The following is a 20,221-nucleotide window of genomic DNA, read 5'->3' on the forward strand; positions in this document are numbered from 1 at the left end:
CCACATTTCCATTGCCTCAAGCTTTTTTCTTTCCACTTTCTATGTTTCACATCTATATAACAATACATTCCAAACAAACATTTTGATGAACTTTTTGCTAGTTTCTATACTTTAATGGCTACTAACTAGTACATTCTTCTTGTTTGTAAACACTTGTTTCGTCAAGGCTATTCTTCTCTTAATCATAGCCTCGCATATATTTTTGTCGTTTGTAATACTCCCCAGGTAGCAAAAATTTTCAACCTTATCCAAGATATTGTCACCTATTTTTATGTCAGTTTTGACAATTTTTTTTGCTTTTCTATTACCATTATCTTGGTCTTGTTTATTTTCGATTTCAAATCTTCTAGGTTTCTGAATAGTATATTGAGCATCTTACTCATGTCCTTTTCATTCTGCAGTTATTGCTATATCATCAGCAAAGTGGATACAGTGAATCCTTCTTCCATTCACTTTATTCTTTCAATTTTATAATTGCTCCCTCACTGAACCTTATCTCATAACTATTTTTACTTTTGCTACTTTCCTGCATCCATTTATACTAATTTTTTCTGCCTTGTACAAATTTAAAATTATTCTTTCTTTACTATTATTTCTATCTTTCTGATCAAGTTTGTTTTTCGTCAATATTTGGAAGAGCAGTCTCCAATCAACTTTGTCAAATGCCTTTTCTGAATCTATTAAGGCCACTCATATCTTTCAATTAATCCCTATCCTCCTCTCTTGCTAATATCACTTCTCTGGTTCCTCTTCTTGTCCTAAATCCAAATTAATCATCTGTTAAATTTTGGTCAATTTTTCCTTTTATTCTGTTTTTCATTATATTCTAATAGAATTTTTGAAGCTTGTGAGAGAATGGAAATTGTTATATAATTGGAAGTCAGTTATGTTACCTTTCTTGAGGACTGCAACAATTTTACTCTTAGTAAAACCTTTCCTGTTTCATAACATTTGTCAATCATTTCGAACAACCATTCTTTTGTCATATTGCCTATATTTTGCAGTATTCCTCCAGGTATATCATCTGGTCCTGCTACTTTGATGTCCTTCAAACTTTTCAAAGCAAATTCTTCTCTGGTTATTGAAGGACCTAGCCTATCTTTGTATAAACCTTTCTCACCCCTATTCAGGCATGAGTTTTCTCTACCTTTATTCCACTGTATAATTCTTCTCCATCTTTCAGCCGCTTCATCATTTTCAAAGAGTATATTTACATTTTTACCTTGAATCACATTTGCCCTGGTTCTACACTTTAATCCTAGTGATTCAATTTTAGTAAATGCTTTGTCCAATCTCCGCCTCACCAAATCCTCTTCTCTTTCCTCACTTCTTTCCTTCATCCATTTTTCTTTCTCTTCCCGACACTTTTGACTAATTCGATTCTTTAGCTTTTTCTATTCTTCAAAATCTTCTCTCCTCATCTTAGGAAGGGATAGCCAGTAAAAATATGATAGCAAATATCGAGAAAAGCAATTTAAAACTACACATGGCAATGGGGACTATGATAATTAACCAAGTACAGTATTCTGAATTATGCGAGTCTCAATTACAGTTTCTATATATTATCTGAAGAATTACGTATTCTAAGAAAAGATTTACTTTTAACAGTATGCAGAAAAGAAAATTTCTTTTATGCGGCTTCACCAAGCCAGTTCAACTTTGATGAGCGTATGCTAACATTAATAAACAAATGTTGAAGGAGGAAATTGCAACAATAAAATGGGAAAACATTTTGTTAGTGTAAATATTACTTTTAACTTTGCTTAAACATTTTGGTATCTTGGCTCTGTAAAGGATATATTTAAAGATGAAAATATATGACAATATCTCTCCTTGCCATTTTGTATGCCCATACATGATCCTTGAATATTATCTCAAGTTATTAAAATACCTGAGGCAATGCCAGTCAACATTTAACTTAACGATCGAGACACTACATTATATATATGTATCAGTATTTTGCTCGATATGGTCAACAACTACAATTAGCAGAGAAGGAAGAATTATGACTTATCTTTAAATGTAATTAAAGGTAAGCACATTAAAAAAAAAGTTTTTAATTTTTAACAAAACTTTATTTTTTGTATTAATATCAAATTATAAGTATTTACAATACAGAAAAATATAACAAGTTTCATTTTACTGAAGAAGCGCTATCATTTACATAAATACAAATATTTTCACTCACAATATCAGCAAATAATGGAGCCTTACCAAAATACAAGCAAAGCGAGTGAGAAGGTGATTAAAGCTGGGATGATCATATCACAAGAAGGGAGGGAATGTAGGTTGGTTTTTATGAAGGTATTGCACAACTATCTGGATTTATTTTGTTGCACAACAACCACATCCCCAGTCTCAGCTGAGAAATAATCCAGAGATTTCTGATCATTATTCAAATCAATCTCCATCCCAGGATGCTGCAAACGAAAATGAACATCTTTCAAAAAAATCACATATACTTCACACAACAGGCATTATTGAAAACCAGAAGCAACAAAATTAAACTTAAAATTTACTTAGTGAAAACCATGTATTATTACTAAAGGGAGGACCTGTAGAAGAGCTGACAGAGATACTACCCAAAATTTCTCCCTTATATCATAAAACATGGGTTTCTAGAAGGTTTTACCAGCAACCTATGCCTTCAAAGCATGCATAATGGGAAGTTGATGCAACAATTTCAAAAACCTGACTTTATCTGAGTATCACCACTATATACTCACTTAACACACTGCATATGGATGACAGGAATTTATTTAATTGAGATATAACAATTCAAGATTCAAAAGACTCAACAATATCTGATTTTATGAGTCAATTCGATTTACTTAAGACCTTTAAAGGACAGTTTTGCTCTAATACCATAAATATTGGAATAGTGTGGCTTCAAACAATACAGTTATGCCTAAACATGTATTATAACATCATTACAGGGTCTAATATTCTCTTTTTTTTCCTTTGGTTTGACCCTTACTCCAGCCAATTATTGTGAATGAGTTTGACCACATAGCACTAACTCATCAAGTGACCATTAGAATCTAATCTGAGGTCCCTTAGTACTATTGGTGTCCACTAAACATGTCCATTTTCAAAATTAGCACTATTCCATCAGCATAAACTGTAATACTGAGAAAAACAGAGGTTGTAGCATGAGGATCAAATTCATTTTTTCCAGGGTTCAGGTCTGAACAAAAAAATGAAACAATCAAAAGCATGAAAATTGTCATAAAACCAATATAGGAATAGAAAAATTCTTTGCCATTTTGGTCCTCCTGGTTCAAGTGAGCAGAGATACATTAGAATACAGGATGCAATGCAGGATGGAATACGCTGGAGTAATGATCCTTTCATCATCCTGTCACTGTGAATCAAGGTTTGGCATATCACATCATGAAATTGAAAAACATGTTACATTTTTCTCATGAGTCTTTGCACTGCATTGTCCTTTTAGTATTACATTGTCTTTTAATAAATTGTCATCTAAAAACGTTTCCACTGCTGTCACAATCCCTATCAACGGTATTGGTTTCCTGGAAAGATGAGTGGAATATAAATGACCAGGGAAAAGAGGGCCAAGAAATTGGATGGTCGTTTCCTTTTTATGCTTCTCTATTTCATGTGATGTGCAAAACCTTTTTCCTTCAAAACTCTACCCCTTCATTCTCCTGTCCAATCCTAAAATGCCATCTTTCACCCCTCACACTGTTGTCCCATGAGCAAATGTGTATGCATGGAATATAAAGCTTGAAAAAGTAAAGCTGATGATAATACTTTGCATTAACACCTGGGTTGTAAAATTAAAAAAAATAAGTGGAGTTAACATAGCTGCTACATCTTTCTGCGAGAAAATAAATGTCTAAATTTATCATGAATTTCCATAATGATTTATTTCATCAATTTTGTACTTATTTATGTCTATAAAAAGATAAATTTGGAAAAACTGAACATTATACTTGCGTCACTTTTTCATCGCTACTCTCAAAACCCAGAAATTCATCTCCAGAGCTATATGAAAAATCACTTAAACCCTCTTCTTCAAAAACTGAGTCTTAGTATTACAAATCTTCCTCCATGCCTTCAAGTATGTTTATAATTCCTCATTTGTTATATGCCTTTACAACTCTCACATTGCACAGCATTCCATGAAGTTTTAACCTATTCACAACTTTGCGAAATGCTAGGCCTCTTCCTCCTTTCTGAAGCTGTCACTTCAAAATATGTAGATTGCATCCAACTGTTCCACTTCTCCTTCAGATAAAAGATTTTCATTCTTCTTCTAGTTCCGGCCATTTGGCAATTTTGTCACGGGTTGTGCCATTTACAATTACAAATGTTTGCAATTTCATGTCGCTTATTACTATCTTCGTCAATTTCTTATTATCTTTTCAGTCAGTATTGACCTGAAATACCTCTCTGCTGCCTTTTCAGTGTTCTGTAGCATATATACTCACTAGTAGCTTGAATGCAATATCATATCAGAATCTGCATTATTTTTTAACTATGCTCTGCCATGAAATCTCAATATAAACATAACTTTGATGATTTGGAAAAAAATGTTTAATTTTAAAATACATTCCAATACTTGACAATGAGGTAACACCCTTCAGTTTCGATATCTTCATTTGGTGCACAAATTTGACCATTGCGATTATCCACCATTGTGCCTGAACAATAGGCTCATGGCCATCTGTATTGCCATTCCGGATACTTCCTCACTCCTCCCCAAATTTTGAATGATAACCTCACCAATGAGAAGCAGATATGGCTGATTGTGCTTCACTAAAACTAATACAGTAACAAAGAATGAGATTTATTGCCTGTGAGCACTCCAAGGAACCTTAGCTTAAAGTTTGGAGTCGCGCTATTCACATCCAAATGGAAAACATGATTTCATCAGCATTCACCTAATTGAATTACATGCAAGTATTGGAGAAATCTTAACTTAATGCATCAGGGGTGGACTCATTTCACATGAATGCCCCCTCCATCAGAGTGAAGAAAAAATATACATAATTGTATCACGCAACATTATTTTTACAGAACAGAAAAAAATATTGGAAAATTTATTTGAAATCACTCTTAAACAAAAAGACAAAATGCAATTGAATATTAAAAAATGTATGTTGAAATAAAACAGAAATTTTAGACACAAATTACAATGAACAATATCAATTACTGGTGCAAAGGATGCACCTCATATTTTAGCTTCCTTTTGATGTGAAAAAAGTGCATTCCATATGCTGGCAAATGCACTACTTTTATTTAAATCATAAAAGATAATCTTACCTTGGGGTTTGTGAGTTTCAAATCTAGAGATCTTGGATCAATGAAATGCAAAACTTTACATACAAGGACTTTAAGTCTTTGTATCGTCATAGTTTTGGGCAGCCTTTTGTTGACTTTGGTATCTGGTCTTTGTGGGCTGCAGATAATCAAATCTGAGATTTGATGTTAAGGTATCAATTCAATCTCAGGAAATTTTAACAAAAAATGAGCTAGTATTGATGTGATTACAAAAGAAATACAAAAAGCTTATGACAGTAGAACCCCTTCTGTCAAAACCATGAAAGAGAAATCTCAATATTGCCTATTTGATATTATTCTAGTAAAAGTTTTATCATGCCCTCTCATTTGAAGTAAATAAAAATTTGATGCCTTACAGAGCTGAGACTGGCATTTAAATCCAATGAAATCCCATTTTGAAATAAAATCCCATTGGGTTCTTTGTATTAAGCATAGATTTGTATGATTCAGCAAATGAAATACAATAACATCAAACATGCTATAAAAAAAATCAAAAAATTACTATTGACCTATGTTTTTCTCTGAGGAAATTAAATGGTAATTATGGTAACTACTTGAGTTGTTAACTTGCAGCTAAGTTAATTTTTACCATTTGGGATAGGTGAGTGATGAAATAAATATAATTTCAAGAAAATCAAAAAGAGCGGAGAAAAAAACAGAATGGGGAAATACAGGTAACCTGTATTTAAACAAGAAACCGATTTATCACCAAGTAAGAGCCATAGACGTTCTAAATATATTTGTAGTAGAGGTTAAATGAAGACATTACAAGAGTAGACATTTCCAAATATAATAATCATTGACTGAAAATGATGCTAATGAATTTTGCTGCAAACTCATACTTAAAAGGATACCAATAAGAGTAGACGAGAGAGATGTTGTGGAGCTTAACACCAGCTCTCCTTCTTCTGGCTCTCCATGTTCTGTCAAAGAGAAATATACATACAAACATATATTTTTTGCAATATTCATATATTCTATGCAAATATTCTTTCCTCGAACAAGTTACTCATTAAACACAACAATATAGAAGGTCACCATCCTGAAAGGTAAGCGACAGAAAAAAGTACTGTGCTCTTTTGACACTTGAAATCAAATTCATCTTCCAACCAAGCAAACACTTTGACCAGGATGCCAATTTTCACTGATCAACTCTGGGTCAGCTTCTCATTAACACTGACATATCCAAGAAGGAAGTTTGACACTCGAAATTCTTGAGTGTCAAAATGTCAGTCTCTCAAGCTTTCACATGAACCAAATTTTAATACTAAAATTAATCAGTTAAAATAACAATTAAAACAGTTTACTTAATATTTATACAATTCCTATGCTCAGAAATGAATCTCAAAGCCAAGTATCAACTCATGTAGACAACAAACATGAGGCCTCACAAATACTACCTAAGGTTGTAATCAAAATTATAAGCATACAAATATGAGGGAGCGGATTAAGGAATAAAACAAGATAGAATCAGCCCAAAACACATATTTCTTCAAAGTCATTCAAAAGGACTTGAAATCAAAATGCCAGTGACCACTTCATATGATTCAATCACCCTCTGTAACACCAAATTTGTTCTTCGAGTTCTTAAAAACAACTTGCAACCCAGTTGTAGAATGGATAAAAATAGTCATAAGTACATAGAATAATGGTGACTAACTTTTAATGAGCTCAGCATAGCGAGGATGGATCTTCATGAAATCTTTGTCAGGTATCTTCATCCTTAGTTTTATGGTAGCAGCTTGCTTGATGTAGTCCCTCTCAGACCATTTCCTTTCTATAGCTTCAATATCAACACCATTCAAATTCTAAAATGTTGGAAAGAAATTGGGCTATTGTTAAGAGAACAATGACATCAGCGTATTTAAATAAACTGATGTCAGGGCATGAATGTGCAGGCAGTTGTTGACTTATTATATTTCAACTTAAAATAATCTTATTTCTATCTTTCTTCGTGATGGATAATTAATTCTAAAAAGATAATAATGTCTCTCTAAGTTCTCACCAAGAAACATGAATCATGAATCAACAAGTAATATCATTTTTGAACATTTTTTCCAAACTAAGCATTAATTACCAATTGTAATAGAGTAATATTATCACAAACAGAATTAACATTATCTAAAAACCAACAGGCCAAATAGGTCAGATAGAACTGTGCCAAATTCGCTTAATGGTTTCTGTATTCATTACAAATAGTTATTAATCAAGACTTGTTAAATAATTTTATAGCTCTGGGAAAGTGACAAGTATTTAATAAAACCTTTTATGTCATTAACACATCAATTGCTATGAATTCTCACATTGAACTTAAATAGGAGTGCTTAACACTGCAGTGTAAAACATGACAATGGTTCCTAAAAGACATGTTTGAGGTATGCATGGAACGCATCACATTGACAGCAAATATTTCAGACGAACACAAAAAAATTGCAATAAGAGTTAGAATACCAAAGATGCAGAAACAAAAAAGAAAACAGTAAGCAAGAGCAGCAACAGCACACACAAGAATTAGATTATTTATCGAAAGAAATTATTCATCAACATGGCTATTAATATTCTTGTGTCCAAGCACCACAATTCATCTCCCTAGATTGAATTGATTTATTATTTAAGATAGGCATTGTTACTATCTTGTATCCCTGCAGTAATTCAATGGAGTACAAAATTTGCCAGCACAAATTGCAGTAATTTTTCCACATCATTCAGTAATGGCTAGATAATGCAAAAATTAAATATTCATCTTAATAAATCTGATAGTTCATCAAAATAAAAATTCAATTTATGATGGAGGGATAGCCTCATTATTAGGTTTTGGATTCCTGCATTGAGTTTTAGACTTTTTGAGAGTCTAGATAAACAATAACTTTGTCAGGACAAGTGTTCGCTTTTTTTTTACTGCTGGCATTCAGGAAATACAATACAATAATTCTTGAGATGAAGATTCTTGACTCCAAGCACGTGATAATACAGGAGAATATCATTTGGCACCTATTGTTAGTGAAAATATCACTCCTGTTATAGAGTATTAATTAGTGTGTTATTATAACTGAAATAAGTGTGCACCTATCAATTACCACACAGCAATAGTATAATGGTAGTTAGACAGTTGTTTTGTAGCATAAAAATCAGTTAACCTGATTAACTCTACAAATGCTCATTCAATTAGCACTGATGCTATGAACAATTCTTCATTTTCTTGCAGATTACACAACAAAATGAAAACCAATAGTTCAAAAAATTGCAATATTAGTAATTCATATTAAAGTCAAATTAGTCATTTTTTCTCCTACTGCCTATTTTCAAGTAAAATTAAATTTATTCTTCAAATTTCAAACTTTTCCAAGATTTCTTCAAGGTTTTTCCCATTCCTAGTTCTTTTCTAGTTTTCAAGGATTTAACAATCATTAGCCAGGCTCGGTGTGGAGGAGAATGGAGAAAATAATGTGGACAGAGAGGAAGATGAATGATGAGATTTAAAATAGGAGTGGGCAAAGGGATGATTTCACTGGCAGAAATTGAAAGACAGATTAAAGGGATGGAGGAAATATTGACAGGTAGTGGGATGTTGAAAAGTAGAATGTTGGCTGAATAGGGGTAGGGGAAGGAAGAGCGTGGCCTTTCTAGACAGCATTAAGGTGGGCAGAATTTATGAAGAAAATAATGAAGGGCAAACAAGAGGAAGTTCTCATGATGTGTACAAGATTTAGTCGTAAGGGACCACCCAAAACAAAGCTCTACTCAGTAGAATATCTTGAGTGACTTTACTAAACGAATGGAACTGTTGGACATTGTACTGCCCTCCTGGAAACTGAGTCTTATGTGATCATGCTACAAATAGCGCATGCTAGAGAATACTAAGACTCAAGTGATACTTCATTGCATTGGTATTAATAACTGTTTCACATTTTAAGACTTGCCAAATATAATGAAACACAAAAACTTATTTGCATCCATGTACTCATTACATGGTATTTAGGTACCTGAATGAATTAATTAGTACTTGAATGCATAAATGAGTACCCGGATGAATACACTGGTGACTCTCCAAGTACATGATTATCAGAGTAAATGCCAGAACAATTGTTTGAATAGCGATTTCCAATACTGTCATATGATTATGTGATTACCTTAGTAATCACTAGAGAACTTTTATGTCTGAATAAAGGTGAATGAGTACCCAAGGTACTAAATTGCATCAATTTAAACATGGTAAACGGACATGTGGGTTTATCCAAATGCACTCAAATGAATAATACATTAAATTGAAGTATTCATTTTAATACCTGACAACTAGAATGACTATTACAGAGCTTGAAATTATTCAAACATGTGAAAATGCAAATGCCTACTTCAATGATGGTACGAGTAAAAGTGAAAAACTTGCTTTTTTTAAAGAAATTACGCAATAAATATAAGTAAAGCCTATGAACCGTTCACCGCCAGTTTTTTGAGTTCAATGAATTAATTTTAAATGATTATTATTTTAAATTAATCATTCACTTAAATCGACCTGATACTGATCAAGTGAAAAAGTGTACAAAAAAGCTACTTTTATTTCATAGAAGTGCTTCAGAAATTGACAACAAATGAAATAACTTCTCTGGAACACTCCAATCCTTTCTCTAACTTCATAACAGTAATGCAATGATTTTCGAGTATAAAAATCATTCGACTTGACTGGGATCAAACCTGGATCCCTCCATCTCCGACAGAGTGCTTTAGCCAGTCAAGCTATTGATGCATCCTCTTTAACTCTGAAATTTTCCCAGTCAAGACAATCCTGGCCAAGGCGAAAAATTTGTACAATCAGAAATTGCTGCATTGAAATGCATAAGTGGATTAATCTATTTAATAATACCATTGCGGAATCTCCTGCAGTTTCTTAGATAACAGTAAGTAAATACTTTTTGCATTAGCTATTTGCATATTTAGCACTCACTTAGATACCTTCATTTTATGCACTTTTGTATTCAAAAGACAAAAAGATTACCATTAAACCTTTAATGGACCAAATTTGGTATGCCTCAAACTAAGATAGAACTGATTTAAGGGATTACTGAACAAATGTAAAAATATACTTCCAGGCTAGGGAAAAAGATCAAGGTATTCTAGAGCAAGATTGTCATACAAGGCTGTATGGAATGACTGTATGACTAAAGTAGTCTTCACTTGCATTCATGTTCTATTTCTATGCAATACGATTTTTTTAAGCAAGGAAATTTCTGGAAGGCCAGAAGTATTACATAACCATATGCCATATGTTGCTATGCTGTCATTGTTAATACTGGAAAAAGTGGCCTTCAAGCACTAAACTCACATTAACATGACATTTTTAAGGATAAATGTATTTTTAGTTAAAATTTTCAATCAAAAAGCATGTATCTATGGGGTTCTCCAGAGATTACACGGCAAAGCAAATTTTTTCCAAAATGATATGACCTTAAAGTGGGACCGCCCAGTAGGTATTTCAGGAAAAGGGGTCACTTTTGATAACATGTTAATTTTTACTTTTCTGAAGTTTGACATCAGATGCACTCAAAAAACTGATGATTAAAATGATGTTATGAGTAACTTATAGGAGAAAAATGCTAAATTTTGAGGTAAAACATTTGTCTAAGATGTGTGTGTCCCATAAAAACCTAGATATTTTAATGCGGCATATTTAATTCTCTGAATGATCATGTCAGCATTAATGAATAGTCAATTATACCACTTATAAAAATGTCAGCAGGCCTTGCACAGCTTATACAATTTGAACAGTTTTCAATCCATTGTGTGTTGTTAACAGAAGAAAAATAACTGCCTCAGAATGACAAAAAAGGTATTAAAGTAGTATATAATCATTCAATACTAATTGAATCATGGAAACAGAAAACCTAAAAGTATGTTTAAACAGAGACATTGAAAATTTTAAATCAATATTGTCTAATTCCTACACATTTTCACCATTACTTGACTTAATTGAAGCAATGCATCACACTAGCATTTTTCTAGCAGCAATCAAATAGATACATCCGAAAAAAATTAATTATATGGTATTCCACTTAACCATGGAGTTTTACAATGAATTTTGAAAAATAAAAACTTTTCAAGTTCCACTGAATTTTATTTGAAATGACACACCAAAAATACCAATCTTTTTAAATAATAATCAGTGGAGTTAACAAAGTTTTTATTTTTCAAAATAATGAAAAAATTGATTATTTCACCAGAAAATTTTAATTAAAATATGTTTTACTACTCTCCTCTTCTCATTAAGGGTCAAATGCTCAAATAATAAAACCACTTACAATTAGACTACCTATCCTGGCAATCACTAATTGCGTGGATGTTCTTGGGTCAACCATATCAACCACAGGGTTTTGTTGAATACGAAGGCTCTGAAGGGCTGGAAGCTTATTCAGTTCACTAATGGAGACCCACTGGGAAAAAAGTCACAGCAATGTATGACAGGCTTTCACCATTTAAAAATATTTTTAACATATAATCATAGCTTACAATGATCATAAAATAATAAAAAAACAACAGATGGAAATATTTACCAAATCACACAACTTCTCAGACAAAACCAAAGCATAATTACCTCTTCAATTTTATTCTGTTGAATAATTAGTCGTTTTAAAGATGGGAAAAGAGAAGTCTTCTGAGCTCCAGGGAATTTGATCACTTTCACACCAATTTCACTAACATTTAAAGTCTCCAACCTAGAATGTTTAAGAATAAAATGGGTTCAAGGAGCATTGATTGATCTGAGACTGGAGAGGAGACTGATTAAATAGACATATAAGATGCGAGATTTGGAGATAAGTTGATTACTTCAATTAATACAAAAGAAAAAGTCTCAATTGCAAGTCATTAAAATCTTACAAGTATGAAACTTTGAAAAGATTTCGGGAGTAACATAAAATAAAACCTAAAATGAGAAAGAATACTTCTATAAATTCCATTGTGTAACAATCCATGCAAAAGGGTATCCATTACAACACATCTGTGCAAATTTTAGACATTACTTCATGGCACGATATGAGAAAAAATGATTAAAAAAGAAAGTATGATACGTAAGAACAATAGATACCCAATACTAAAAATTCAGTTTTGCAAAATAGAGATGTTCACATAATGAGATAATATACTCTACTTCACAAGGCAGTAGTCGTAGTTTTGAGGGTAGGCGACCGACAGCTGAGGTCATTTGCGCCATAGGGGATGGACAGGAAAGGATGAAGGGTGGAGAGAAACCCGTCATCGGCATTAGCCTACTCTTTCTAAATGGCGCCAAGGGGTTCACAGCTTAACGTCCCATCCGACGGATGGCGTACTCACTCAAAGTGCCCTCCAAAAAGCACCTCAAGTAGGGATCGAGATACCTCTCGTAAAATATTCAACACCGCCGGGATTTGAACCCGCTCCCTCAGGGTGGGAAGCCAGTACGTTAGCCCCCGCACCATCTCGATCCCCGCCTACCTTCGTATGTATATATACTATATATGCTTTATCTATGCATGTATTAAATTTAATTCTTGATATATGCATTTGTATTTAGCAAAACAACTGCATATTTAAATTAAAATGATCCTGTACAAAAGCAATAAAAATGCTAAATGAAGCTGGTCAAGTCACAAGAATGTGTGGCTGTTTGATTCAATAAACATTGAATGCCTTGTAAAGTAGGGGATCGAGATGGCGCGGGAGCTATCGTATGGGTTTCCCACCCAAAAGGCCCGGGTTCAAATCCCTGCGGTGTTGAATATTTTTCAGCACTTTGCAGGCACTTTGAGTGAGTACGCCTTCCGTCGGATGGGACGTTAAGCCGCGGACCCCTTGGCGCATTTCGTAAAGAGTAGGCTAATGCCGACGCCAGGTTTCTCTCCACCCTTCATCCTTTCCTGTCCTTCCCCTATGGCGCAAATGACCTTAGCTGTCGGTCGCCTCCCCTCAAAACTACTACTACTACGAAAGTAGGCTGAAAAGTAATGCACACATGCTTGTAGAGCGCAAACGAAATGACCTTCAGAAGTGCACCAGGTGGCAAGTGGAAGTAACATTCCCCATCAATACTCATGCACAGGTTAGCTGTCATTGTTTTCATCCAGTGTATTTTGAGAAGCCAAAGTATGGAGCCGTGTTCTAGTGCTATGTCAACGCGAGTCAAACAGCAAGCTGTTATCGAATTTTTAACTTCTAAAAAATTGAATCCTATTGAGATTCATCATTGTTTAAAGGCTGTTTATGGTGACAATGCTATTGATAGGTCTAATGTAAATCGATGCGTAAAAAAATTTCATGGTTGCGAGCCTGGAAAAGCCATTATTGTTGATGAAACTCCTTTTGACCGTGTTTTGGATTGCTCATGGAGTTTGTCTGACTGATTTTCTGGAACGAGGGGTAATGGTAAATTCTTCTAAGCATATACAGCCTCTAAAACACCTCCGATGTTGAGTTTGTCATGTTAAATAGGCTCTGTGAAACCAGAAATTTGTATCGATTCCACACCCTCCTTAATATCCCGATCTTGCACCTGAAGATGTTTATTTTTCTCCTCAACTCAAGAGACAACCCAAGGGTAACCATTACACCTCAGACGATGAGGTGAAGGTAGCTGTCAAGTCCTGGATTCGAGAAAAGTCAGAAGAGCTTTTCAGCGAAGGAACGAAAAAACTTGTTACACGTTGGGAGAAATGTGTTAGCCTCAACAGTGACTATGTTGAAAAATAAATATATGATTTTGAAACTTAAGAATTGTACTAAAATATGCTTTTTTCCTGATCTTGCTTTTTGTTTTTTTCGCGCTTTACGAGCATGTGCGAATTACTTTTCAGCCTACCCTTGTATTTAAGGGGGTAGCTGCAAATAGGCATTTACGCTCAAATCAGTAATACAGTTATACCTCAACTTATGTACTTCTCAGCATGCTAACTTCATGCAATGAAAACTTTTTGATTGCAAAACGCGTGAATGTAAACACAATAAATCAACGGAAATTTTCATAAATACGGAATCCATGTTGACATTTTCCACAATATTGCCATAAAACACACAAAATGGAATACATTAGAACAGAAAACATCAAAAGGCTATCATTTCCATGAATTGTTCTCACCCAGCAAGGATTCCTAATTTATTCACTTCTTCCCAATCTCCAATAGGATTACCCTGCAGATCAAGGGACTGAAGGGTTTGTAGTGCAGGTGGATGATCCAATTTTGAAATATTATTCCATGGTATTTGCAGCTCATGAACATTCGGCCACATTTTCATGCAAGTCATTACATCTTCCCATGAATAATCCATATCTCTAAGCACAATATGTTCCAGAGAACTGAAACAATTTGAGATACTTTCAGGATCATCTGGAACTTGGATCCTGTTTTCACTAAGGAATAAGAAAGGAAAAAAGAATGATTGAATCACATTGTTCCTCAACTAGCGTAATTGCATTAGCACAGTGTTCTCTACAACTACAAATGTAGATCAAATAAGTTTATCAAGAATAGCTGCCACAAAATTGAAAAATATTTGATAAAAACAGATACTGCTTCTTTTCATTTTTTTAGAATGGTATAAATACTGATCCAACAGTCTTCTGGCAAAATTCCTCTCCGATAAATGCTACCAATAAGTTCATAAACTCTTCCTTCCATGTTTTTCTAAACCTTTAAGAGGTTTTGGGGGGCTATTATCTATCCTCACAGCCTTATCTGATTCCAATTCTCTTGATGCCCTCTCTATCTTGCAATCAAGTATGTCTGGGCTTAAGCTATCCTCATTGACATCAAATTCCATTCCCATCATCACATCTCTAATGGTATTAATGAATTTTCCTTTCACAGATCCTAACAGTTGCTTCACCTTTCTGTATGGCATCCTTTTATTAATAAGGGATCTTCTAATGCATAGTGTTTTCATAGATTTTTCACGCTACCCTTCTCTCCATGGGTGTTTTCCTGCATGGGTTTTTTACTTGCTGAGCAATGCCACGCTCTCCCTAGGTTTTCCAATAAACTTCATTCTTTGCTTAGACGTTTCCTATTATATCGTTTTCTTTCTTCACTGCAATTTACTTTGTGTGTGTGTCGGTGCATATTAATTTACATATGTATATTTATATATTGATGAATATATTTGTTAAGATGGGCAAATCTGTGCGTTATGTATGTCTGTCTATAAAAGCATATGAACGTGTTTAGGTATTGTGTATTGTACTAATAAAGTTTATGGCATTTTATAATGCATAAGATGATGGTTTAATGGAAGAAGGGACCAATCAGTCTTAATTTTGCCCAAATGACCTCTATCTATGGCATGCTCATTTCAGTACAATCTTCATATTATTGCACTGCATCTTCCAAACATAATTCTTTTGCCCTATAAGTTTCTCCCCTCAGTTTATTGATCTTTCTTCCTAATTCTATGTTAATTTTCTTCCATTTCCTTCTCTCATCAACCTCTCTAATCATATCTTTTAATTCATGTCTTATTGAACATTTTACTGTTTATCATTCTTAAGGAGTCTCCATTCTTTGTTTGAAATATTTCAATATTTCTTCTACTGTTCTTTAGGATGTAATGTACTAGGTTAGGGTAGGTTTTTGACAAGTCCTGGCATTACACAATACTACTAAAGTCCACTTAACGAACAAGACAAATTATTATTAAGGCTGGTAATATGTATTAAAGTAAGATTTTTTTGTTGCAAGATTTGTTTTGTTACTGTTTTTACCACTTTTAATTTATATTCCCAATTTTAATGATTATCTTTTACTCCCTATTCTTGTGTTATCCCCATACACTTATCTTCCCTGATAATTTCATCAACTGCTTCCTCATCGCCCTTCCTTTCTACATCAGTTAAGTGTTCTACATTCTATTCCATTCCGTCATATTCTGTCCATTTTTCATTCTCTTAAATTTATCATTATATTTCATGAAAACTAAATTGTGATCCAAATCTGAATATGGCCCTGGGAAACTGTTTCAGTTGCTCTAGCTATCATTAAATCTATGCCTAGCCATAAGATGATCTAAATGCCAGCTCCTTGTATTTCCTATGTGTACCTATGCCTATTGTGATACTTAAACCAGGTGTTAGTCATAGTTAAGCTATTCATTTTGCAAAAATCTCTAGTTCTCTATCCACAATCTTTCTTCCTCTGAAATCATACTCTCTCACTTCACTCTCATATCTTTCATTGCCTACCACAGCATTCCAATTCCTCATCACTGTCAAGTTGTTTCTTCTAGGTCCATTTGCAATCATCTCATCTAGCTGATCATGTACTTGTATACTTTCTTTCTTCTCCTTATGACTGCTTGTTGACAAAAAACACCTGTAGTACCACAAAACTAATGGGAGGGCTCTTAATTCTACAGATAATATTCTATCATTCCCATATTCCATGCTCATTACCCTTCTTCCCTGTTCCCTATTTATTACTATGGCTAACTCACAAAAAGTATATTTTTTCTCTCTTCATATCTCATTTGTTTTTTCTAACTTCCTTGACCCCAGAATTATCCTCACATTCCATGTCCCTATTTTCATGGTGGCACTCTTCTTTGTTGTTTTATTCTCTGACACTATTCAACATTGGTTTTGCAACGATTTCTTATGACAATGACCATGGTAGCCTTGCAGTCTCCACTGTTTGTCATGAAACTTGGCCCTGTGGCCCAAGTTCCATTCATTTCCCCTTTAATCTTTTCATTTCACTACTAGTTTTCAACAAAACCTTATCATTTTAAGTTGATTAGAATTTGATCCTTAAACCCATCAATGATGATAATTTGTTGAAACAGAGTCTGTAAATAAATTGTATAATGTTATGAATGTATGCCTAAATTTCTTTACACTATCATTGATGCATGATCAGTGGGCCCAAGTTGCACATGGAACAATTGCAATAACATCACCTGTTTTGTTGAATAGTTTAAGTGGGAAATAAAAAAAAAGAAAATGAAACGAACTTATTGCTGGAATTTCATACTGATAGCTCAATTTATGGTTATATATTGGACTAATTCTCAGGCGGACAAGCCGATTTAGACACAAAGAAACTTTTTAAAATTATTTGATAGTTGAAATATTTTCCATGAAGTGAGAGGTATGTATTTCTAATGTCTATCCACTGATGAGAGTTCTAGTTAATTTGCATATGTATTTTAAAGTTTTGAATATCGCAATTCATGAGCACATATTCCTAGTTTACAGGTTTAGTTTACAACAACACAGCAAATTAGTTGATCCATTAACTGTAGAGGGCATTTAAATGAGAGTACTTGAAAGGGAAAAAAACCCTTGCACAACATGGATTTGAAAAACAGCATATATGTATTGCTCCAGAATTTGAAAATGGTGGACATTTCAAGTCCTGAAAAGTATTTGAAGCCTTGGAAACCATCCATTAAGGTTCAGTGACTTCAGTATTTCAATTAATATTACTATTATAACAGGTAATCTACCAATTAAGGTAGGTTTTGAAAGGACCTAGCTACCAAATAAATATCATGTCTCTCCTAACAAGATACAACCCAACATCCTACTCCACATCAATCCCTTCTTCATCTCTATGTACTCCCTTCTTCCCTTAATTCCATTCAACATTCCTATCCTATTTCTGCTCTTGCCTCGTTTTCCTAACATTAGTATCTAAAACATCTCGTTGCCAATCAATATTCTTTTGCAACCAATATACACATAAAAAAATCAATAATAAACATCAATCAATAATGCAAAAATATTTCATTTTTCAACCATTACCTCACATTCAATAAACGAAGATATAGTAGTTCTGACACGATTTCAGCTATTGATCTCCAATTTGATATTAAATTTTTCGTTAGATCCAGTTCTTGGATGGCCGGACAAACATCAGATATGACCCCCTTTGAATCAGCCTCGCTAATTTTCTGATCCCTTAAGCCAGCAACCTGAAGGTGTTTCAAGCAACTAAAACATAAAGAGAAATTACAATATTATCAAAATTCTACAGCTTTATGAAAATGAAATTAGTTCCTTCAATTATACATTAAAAAAGTACTCTCATGAATATCTGGAAAAAAATTCCAGACATTAATAAATACAAACGCGAACAATCACATTATATGCGTATCAAGACGAAACAGTAAAGTCGTTACGTTCACCTTTGTTTTTTGCTAACTTGGTTCATGCCCACCATCTCTATGAACCGCACATTCATTTCTCTTTTCACTCGTGATAATTTATCAGCTGCGTAGGAGTCCTCATCCTGTATTTCTCGATAACGATCCTTCAGTGCACTTAAAAAGCTTCTGCCATAATTAACTTTCATTGGGCGTACAAATGACCCAGACGTAGGATGCCTGGAATGAATACATTTAGTAGGATACATTGTTCCGGATGGTGGAATGTCATTATCGGAGAAAGAAAGAGTTTGACAAACAGCAATAGACAGCCTTTATGAACCAGGCACAACAAAGGCGTGCCTTATGAATTCGATGGGAATGGTGCAATAAGATGATACCACTTATGCCGTCTGGTTAAAATGCACATATTCTGTTTATATTTACATATACAACTGGACATACCAACCTGGTTTGAAAATATCTTACTCCTTCATGCAATCCGTCGTGTTTACCACGAGTCGGGTCATCCCATTCAACTCCTAGCCACACCCCAGAGGTTGGAGGCACTTCACCAACATATAGCACAGTTCCGTATTCTTCATTAAATTCTATTCTCCTCCCTGTCACTAGATGAAGAGGGCTTTCATCGGAAGCTATCATCTTGTGAGGCATCTGTAGTGCATAAGAAATTTGAAGTTAGCCCTTTTCAAATTGTTCTGAACCAATTGAAGTGAAAATGTTATGAACACGACATTGCATTTTTTATGGATAGTTGCAATATTCTAGAATATCTAATCAGATTACAATTTCAAGGCAATACAAGCAGTATTGAATATGCAAACACCCACGCTTTAATTTTCCGCATTTAGAATAGTGACAGCAGTCACAGCCGTACTAAAAACAATTGAATAACACAATACATTTCTTCTACTAGTTATGTTAAATGCCACCACAGCGCTGTCTATCGCGCACTACTATGACCTCTAATGCCTAAACTAAAAACTAATTGAAAGATAAGGGCGGATTTGAAGAATTTAAAAATTAGTTGTTTTAGAATTGTGGTTGGTTATATACAATAGCGGGTGGTAATCAACTGTTTGAATATTTCAAAGAGGGCATTAGTGTATCAGGCTACCACTGAATTAAATCAAAAGACCACAGATTGGTATATTAAACTCTAATTGGCTCAGGGTGACACTACGAAAAACATCTTTGAAATTCTTTCAAAATGTGTCTGTTGATTGAAATCCAGGGAGGTAGCGATTACGCTAACTTCACCACAATGTGTCACCCATTCAATATAATACCCCAACCATACTAAAATTAAAGCAAATATTTGGGCGTGGTTGGACAGTGTGCGGAACTCTGGGTTATTAACTGAAAGACCCGGGTTTAATTCTGGATGATGCCTCTGGACAACCAAATACTCACCAAGCTGTGAAATTCTTTGTGTATCACACCCTCCTTAGGAAGTACCTATCCTCCTTCTCCTGGCACGTGAATTCCACGTCGTTGGTAGGTTTTACGCCGCTCTTTTAGAACCAACATTCGGATTGAGTTATTACATATTTGGTTGCCTACCATTTACGATAGACTTAGGAAGGTCCACGGACTGAACCCAGCTACATTTCTGAACCTCACCCAATAAGAAAAACCTTGACACATTACATTACAATAAAGGAATCTTCAATTATTTCTCCCTCCATTCCGTCCATCATGCCTATTCTTTTCTTCCCCCTAGTTCCCTTGCCTAACATCCCCCCTCTATTAAAGCCTTCAGCATTCCATTCGCAATCAAAATCAATTACAT

General features: G+C 34.2%; 1 protein-coding gene across 2 annotated transcripts; it reads right to left on the reverse strand.

Annotated features, from left to right (window-relative positions):
• Positions 1-2,112: 2,112 nt before the first annotated feature.
• Tbce (Tubulin-binding cofactor E) lies at positions 2,113-19,311 on the reverse strand. 2 transcript variants are annotated; one of them, XM_071593713.1, is made up of 11 exons: positions 19,260-19,311; positions 18,878-19,083; positions 18,451-18,648; positions 18,068-18,256; positions 14,411-14,683; positions 11,894-12,014; positions 11,601-11,732; positions 6,968-7,115; positions 6,162-6,230; positions 5,290-5,441; positions 2,113-2,420 (listed from the first exon to the last, which is right to left on the reverse strand). In XM_071593713.1, exons 2-11 carry the CDS (start codon positions 19,081-19,083, stop codon positions 2,316-2,318), a joined length of 1,593 nt encoding a protein of 530 aa, XP_071449814.1. In that variant the 5' UTR covers positions 19,260-19,311; the 3' UTR covers positions 2,113-2,315. The 2 variants fall into 2 exon arrangements, with proteins under 2 accessions (XP_071449814.1, XP_071449815.1); XM_071593714.1 differs by having other exon boundaries at positions 19,216-19,265.
• Positions 19,312-20,221: the final 910 nt, after the last annotated feature.

The sequence above is a fragment of the Hetaerina americana genome, unplaced genomic scaffold (genome assembly GCF_022747635.1).
Source record: "Hetaerina americana unplaced genomic scaffold, ioHetAmer1.1.p SCAF_6, whole genome shotgun sequence".
Classification (NCBI taxonomy): Eukaryota; Metazoa; Arthropoda; class Insecta; order Odonata; family Calopterygidae; genus Hetaerina; species Hetaerina americana.